We start from the raw sequence: 6,899 nt of genomic DNA, 5'->3' as shown, positions 1-6,899 counted from the left end.
TTATTGACATATAAAATTTTATTTAAAAGTATCTTAAAATTTGAGATGAAGTATAATTTAATTATTATTTATTATGAATTAAATTACTATTATATGTATTTAAATAAAAAAAAAGTCGCCCGTAGAGTTGCATAATCGATAGATACTTATTCCATGAGTACTACGCGCGCGCGCGTGTAGGCACCCATAGGCAACTGGTGAGACGTGAAATTAAGAGAAAAAAATGAGGAGGGATCTAATTCCCAAGCATATCCATTTTACTGGTGGATCGGTGCGTGAATCCCTTTCCCAAGAATCAACCTTTCAATTTTGAAACCAACTCTTATTTGCATTAATAGCTGATTCCATTCCCATCTTTCATGCATATGCAATATCGGAACAAGTTTTCCATTTCAGCTATGATACTTCGTTTTTGTCTGTAAATAATATCCACACTTCATTTATATTATAAAAATATTTTTAACGAACTCAAATCCTCTTCTTATTGCCAATCACACCATGATGTTAGTTATTTCTTTTGATCCTATTTATAGGACAAAGAGACAAGAATATTTTTAGTTTTATTTATAAATCATATTATTAAATTTTCATTATGATTCTCTACTTTACCCTCCATTGAATGTTGGAAAGAGAAAATATGCTATTAATTTGTTCATGTTTAATAGGGGCAAAATGAAAACTTTTTAAATTTTAAATAGAGTTAATGAGTTTTAAAATTTTTTTATAATTAGGATTAGAGGAGTGATTTTATTTTCCCTATGGTTTCCATTATAAGGCACATCTAATTACTTTATCAGAATAAAAAAATGTGGCTAGGTCATTAAATTTGTCTGAAAATAGAATGAATTTTAAATTTTATCTCCACTTAAATGAAATTTTTTCATATTTGTATTATATTCTCTTTCATAGTTAATAAACTTGAATAGGTAAGATTGGAGAAATGTAAATATCCTACAAGGTGCCTTTATTGAGAACCAAAAAATCATTTTAAAAAGTGCTATATAATAGGATCAAATGGGATAGTTTTTAAGAAATGATGTATAATATCTTTAAACTTGTAAAAACTACTTGACTTTTAAATTTTGCTCTTCATTGAAATCAATGGTCACAATAAGTATGTGTTTAGGAACTAAAAGCTTGACGACAACTTGTTGCAATCAAATAGGGCAATGTCAAAAGAACATCAACCACTTCATCTTTATTGACTCAGGACTAGATAGAATTTTAAAACTTTATCCTATAAATAGGACCAAATATCGGATGAAATAGACTAATGTAAGTAGTTAACTTTCCCAAAGTTTTGAATCTCTTTCAGTGCATCTTTCATTAAATACAGTTGACTCTTGAATGGAGAATAGACCAAATTATTGAGGGGTCAAGAAATTTTTTCATTTGTCAGAGACATTTTAAGATGATCATGTTAATTGCTTTTAACATTCTGTAAAAATGCCTTACAAATTAAAAAGAAAAAAACTTATATACCTAATCTTATATATTAAAAATACTTGTCTCCAATCAAATCAAGACATGTTAATTTTTTTATGTATTATTTATTTTATAACAAATTCTTGTTATTAATATTAATACATTAAAATTTACTTGTCTTAATTTAAGTAGATAAAAGTATATATCTTAAAAATATACTTGATAATAGTGGATGGAGGAGTAGCAGTAGCCAGCAGCACAATTGATTATATATATGCATAAATATTTTCAATTCGTGACATAATAAAAATAAAATTGGGTTTCTTCAGAAATACGAAACAGGCCGAAGTGACAAAGCAGTTCACGTAAGCCCATCGGCATGTCCTGAGTAGCGGGGGCCACGTCAGCGCGAAGATAACAAGTTAGGCACTCCAATTCATTTTGTCTGGTTTGCTTGGCGCCAGATAATCAATAATCAATAACTTATGTGATCTCATTGCTAGTGGATTGGGTAAATTCCCCGAAAGTTATCTTCCACCAATTACATATTCATACATAGTTATGCACTTTGTATAACTTAATATCTTTGAGGATGATGAATGTCATTAATAATTATATTCAAGACTTTCGCTTTTGGCACGAAGCTCAGATTTATTTGTTTTTATTTGATCATCTAAGCTAGCATGTTACAACCATTTCGTACAAAAAAAAATTTAGGAATCAGATTAAACTAAAAATAATCAATAAAAATGACAATCTAATGCTCTACAATCAAAGCAATATTTTGCAACCTTTTTTAAATACACTGCAATAACTCATATTTAGCACATTGAGAAACGCCGGTATATGCATGCTCTGTAAAAGCTCTCTCTCTCTCTCTCTCTCTAAATACACCGCAGCATTTTTATGTACACAGTAATAGCACATTTTCACACGTAGCGCTTTTGGTTTTTTTTTTGGGACCTGGAAAAAACGTAGCGTTTAAAACCATCGCTAAAGTCAATAACACGAACTTTGATCACATTTCACACCTGAGTACACTCGTAAAGGGACAATACATGACAGTTGCCCCCCCCCCCCCCCCGGGGGGGTGTAGCCAAAAAAAAGACGCTAAAAAAAAAAACGAAAGTCAACCCGTACCTTTCTGCTTCCAATATATAGTATGTTTGAAGGAGGGATTTATAGTACCAGAAAAGGAAGGCAAGAAACCTCAATCAACACTCGGGATTTATACATTTTTGGCACCTTTTTTTTTTTTATCCATTTTTGTTCTTCTCTTCCTTCAGCCTCCACTCAATTTGTTTGAGTCAGATTATCCCTTGCCTAGACAAATATTTTATTGGGAATTACAAGCGATTTTATAATAGGACCGATCATTTAGCTTATGGAAATATTGGTTCATGGCTTAAAGGATTAACTGATTAACCAATTCAAATAATTTATTATCACCTTCCAAGCAGTGCCAGAAATTGTGCAAGCTTTCATGTCTCAAGCTGTTCTTTAAACCCGACTTGGTCCTAAAAACCTGACACGATTGATTATCAATTTGATAATATAAACAACTTTATGTGCAACACTTCTATGCCTAAAAATATGCATGCATTCCAGAGCTACTAAATTGATTATGCCATGCAATCTTTTTAACTATCAAATATCATATAAAGTCGAAACAAGAATCATATTTTCAGGTACTATAATGATACGAAAAATGACTAGAGTACTACATTGATAATGTCACTATTTTTTAATAACCATAACAGGGTCTACCTGCCTTAAGAGATGGTATCAACTATCTACTGCCTAACTTTCTTTGAACAGTGTTATTGGCTGTAGTGTTTTAAAGGAGAGGAGATTAGAGGGAAAAGGAAGAATAACCTGTTCAACTCTTTCTAAACCATTCCCTTTGATGGATTTTCTGTCACTGATTTGGATGATTCTTTTACCTTCTGAGCTGCTTCACATGCTGCCGATGCTGCCTTGTCCAAACCTAACCTTTGCAATTCATTTAGAAGATCATTAACATCTGTGTCATTGATCTTGTATGGGCTGTGGGAAGGACTAGGAAATGAGCCGCTTGTCACTTCTTCCTTGTACTCCAGGAGGGCTTTATTGATAACCTCTCCAACACGAGCGTACTGCTTACAAAATTTTGGAGTGACCTGAAGCAGAAGATTCAGAGTTCATGATATATTTTCTTCTTCAATTTTGTTCATTGTGTTTAAACACTAGTTGGATCTATAAATGGGTTTTTATGCCACTTCGCATTTTAATATAAATTTTCCTGAAAAAAACAGTAGTTGTGCACATACAGATCTCTACCAAGTAATGTGAAAAAGGAAAGAAGAAATCTTGGGCTAAAAGTTGCCAAAAATACCTTTGCATGATGGGGATGTTGCAGCATACCAAGCAAGTCATGATAAACTAGCACCTGCTTGGACATTAGAATGAAATTAGAAAGTCTGTCTAACTAAATAATCAAGTTCTGGAAACGAAGATTCATGTATAGTTCTGGTCCATCGGGAACAGATTGGCCAAGCAAGTACGTTAGAAGTCAGTCTAGCTAAAAAGTGTGCCTAACATGCTAAACTTACGTACGGATGTTTGGTTTGCCTTACTAATCTTTCTATATCGTTCTACCTAGGAATTTGTCTTCTATAGAAGAGGGAGATCATGATAAAAAGCTCAGGCATAATTTAGTAAGAAGTATAAGAATTCATACTGCACTGATGTGATCGAAATTGAACCTTCAATATGTCTAGGTTTATTATTCCGAAGTTGGAAACGTGTAAAGATCTCCGCCAAGTGAGACATGAGAAAGGGATAGCTAGATCAAGTCTCCTATAAGTATAAATATCATGGATACAGGAAATGCAACTGCTGAAATCACAAGGTGCAAAGGATTGAACAGACGGTAATTTCAGTGGCTAAAATAGCACTATAGCATGCATAAAGTTGTTAATTTATACAGCTTTCCTTCATTGTTTCACATTCATTGATGAAATAATTAAATAATTAGATATTTAATAATAGCTACTGCTAGGCGCTAGCTCTTAAGACCAACCTTAACATTTCTATCTGAATATATACAGATCAGAAGTGAACATTTTATTTTACCCAAAAAAAAAAACAAAAAGCAAACATTTTATGTGGGAGCATCAAATTGTTATCGCAGAGAGAGCCTGGGAAAGCCACTTGATGAAGAATAAGTACCTTAAAATAAAGTAATGGTCAAGTGATTTTCAACCGAAGAGAAACAGTGGTATGAATCTAGGCCATTCAACTGTTAGAAAAGGCAAACATCAAGCATAGAACATTAGGTACAAGGACCATTAAGCCAGCTAACCTGTCCACTGCAAAATGGACCAGCCCCAATTCCTATTGTGGGTATTTGAAGGGCTGCGGTTGCCGCAGCAGCCACAGGTGCAGGCACACACTCTAGAACAACAGAGAAGCATCCAGCTTCCTGAAAAGCCAAAGCAGTCTCTACAACCTACACAGAAGTTTCTTTCAGGACCTTAGAGAAATTGTGCAGAGTCTCAAATAGATGGATGTGGGAGAAATAGACCTTGACAGCACCAGACACATTCTTTCCCTGGGGCTTAAAACCCCCTAAAACACTAATGGCCTGTGGAGTTAGTCCCACATGTCCTATGACAGCAATTCCAGCTTCAACAATAGCTTTTGCTGCTGTAATTCTTGAAGGCGACCCTCCTTCCAATTTTACTGCATCCATTCCTCCTTCCTTTAATATGCGAACTGCTGTATCAACTGCCTGTTTATAATCAAAATGAGCAGGAGCATATGAAAACATTGTGTACATTAATTAAGCTCAGATAGTGAAACTGAAGTGAGACGCTTATATCCTTTATTCCTAATCTCTCTGTTTCTTTTAACCACCCATAAAAGGAATCTATATTGGTCTGAGTTGTAATTGTACAAGAAATAAAATAAAATCTTCTATCTTCGATGTCAATGTCAATTTCACCTAAATTAACTCCGTTCCCACAGCTGGCTATAAAAAGCATGTTAAAAAATTTTTGTTTCTGCGAAAAGGCAAATTGACTTCTCAACTTCCAAAGAAATATACCAAACCTCCTTCCCTGCTACCCGGATTTTGTCTCGACAAAAATGGCTATGTAAAGCACATTTGCATATATTTTGTTCGAGAAAAAGCGTGAACTTCTGAAGGAAGAAACAAAGCTTCCTCATCAACAAAACAAATGGGATTTCAAGCTCCTAAGACAAACTCCACCACTGTTAGCGAAACTAAACCAAAACAAACGCACCTGACCAGTACTCGATTCGTAAGCTCCGAAAGGCAAGTCCCCTACCAGAAGCGGCCGCTTAGCACCACGAGCGACGGCACGACAATGAGCAAGCATTTCGTCGAGGGTGATGGGCAGAGTGGTGTCGTGTCCATGAACTACCATGGAAGCCGAATCTCCGACGAGACAGACATCGATACCGGCCATGTCTAAGTGCACCGCCGACGGGTAATCATAAGCAGTGACCATGGTAATGGGTTCGCCCATTCTATGCTTCTGCCTAAGATAGGCCAGCGTCACTGTCTTGATCGAGGCCTGGGAAGTGGGTCCCGCATACACCGTGTCATCGGGGAGATTGCTGAAGCCCCGGTTCCGAAGAAGAGATGAGCAAGAAGAAGAAGAAGCTCTTCTAAGAAGAGAGGTGAAGGCGGCCATTTTGGAGGAAACAGGGAGAGACGAACGAAGTGGTGCGACGGTGCCCGGCTGCTTCGGCAGAAGAATTTAATACTTTTATTAATATAATATAATATTCAATGTGTGTTTGGTTTCAATTCATCAAAAATCAATTTAATAAAAATTTATTTAATAAAAATTAATTATTATAATAAAATTTATATTTAAATATATTTTTTTAAATGTCAGTTTGATAAAGTAAAAATTATTTAAATTAATAAAAATTTATTTTTTTAAAATATATTTTTTAATATAAATGATTAAAAAATATTAATTTATGATAATTTATAATTTTTATCATATAAATATAATATATTAACAATGTTTAAAAATGTGAAACAATTTAAAATAACATAAAATTTAAAATGTTAAATAATAAGAAAAAATATAAAATTTAATTTTGAAAAAAATTATGTAATAAATAGTTAAATATTCATTAATATTAAATAGTTATATGATTAATGGTTCGATCTATAATATATAATCTGATCTCTAATAGAATTTCAAACTCTATTCATCTCTCTATCAGAAATTACACTTGAAATTGTTGATGAAAATACATGTTCATTATTATCATCGTTAGTATTAACCATATTTTCATCCTCAAAATGCCTAAAGTCAGAATCAATTGCAGATCTTCTTCTAACAAAATTATGTATAGTCATTGTTGTCCCAACGATATGAACTTGTGTCATAAATGGATAGCTAGGCATGTGTCATAAGATTGCAAATCTGTTTTTCCAAACCCCGAAAGTC

At 33.7% G+C, this 6,899-nt stretch overlaps 1 protein-coding gene across 1 annotated transcript; it reads right to left on the bottom strand.

Moving 5' to 3' along the window:
- Positions 1-3,036: 3,036 nt before the first annotated feature.
- On the bottom strand, positions 3,037-6,166 carry LOC129298917 (3-methyl-2-oxobutanoate hydroxymethyltransferase 1, mitochondrial-like). The gene is made up of 5 exons (XM_054937362.1): positions 5,712-6,166; positions 4,991-5,197; positions 4,769-4,915; positions 3,800-3,853; positions 3,037-3,584 (listed from the first exon to the last, which is right to left on the bottom strand). Exons 1-5 carry the CDS (start codon positions 6,123-6,125, stop codon positions 3,315-3,317), a joined length of 1,092 nt encoding a protein of 363 aa, XP_054793337.1. The 5' UTR covers positions 6,126-6,166; the 3' UTR covers positions 3,037-3,314.
- Positions 6,167-6,899: the final 733 nt, after the last annotated feature.

This window comes from Prosopis cineraria, unplaced genomic scaffold, assembly GCF_029017545.1.
Source record: "Prosopis cineraria cultivar Desert tree isolate PC_DT_omini unplaced genomic scaffold, ASM2901754v1 PC959, whole genome shotgun sequence".
Lineage (NCBI taxonomy): Eukaryota > Viridiplantae > Streptophyta > Magnoliopsida > Fabales > Fabaceae > Prosopis > Prosopis cineraria.
Note: the sequence above shows the minus strand (reverse complement) of the source record. Positions and strands in the feature narration are given on the sequence as shown.

Excerpts from the sequence above, each read along its gene's own strand:
- LOC129298917 (XM_054937362.1), bottom strand. The coding sequence starts at position 6,125 with ATGGCCGCCTTCACCTCTCTTCTTAGAAGAGCTTCTTCTTCTTCTTGC. Across the intron at positions 3,854-4,768 it reads GTCCATTTTGCAGTGGACAG|GTGCTAGTTTATCATGACTT; the intron begins GTTAGCTGGCTT and ends ATGTCCAAGCAG. Across the intron at positions 3,585-3,799 it reads AACATCCCCATCATGCAAAG|GTCACTCCAAAATTTTGTAA; the intron begins GTATTTTTGGCA and ends CTTCTGCTTCAG.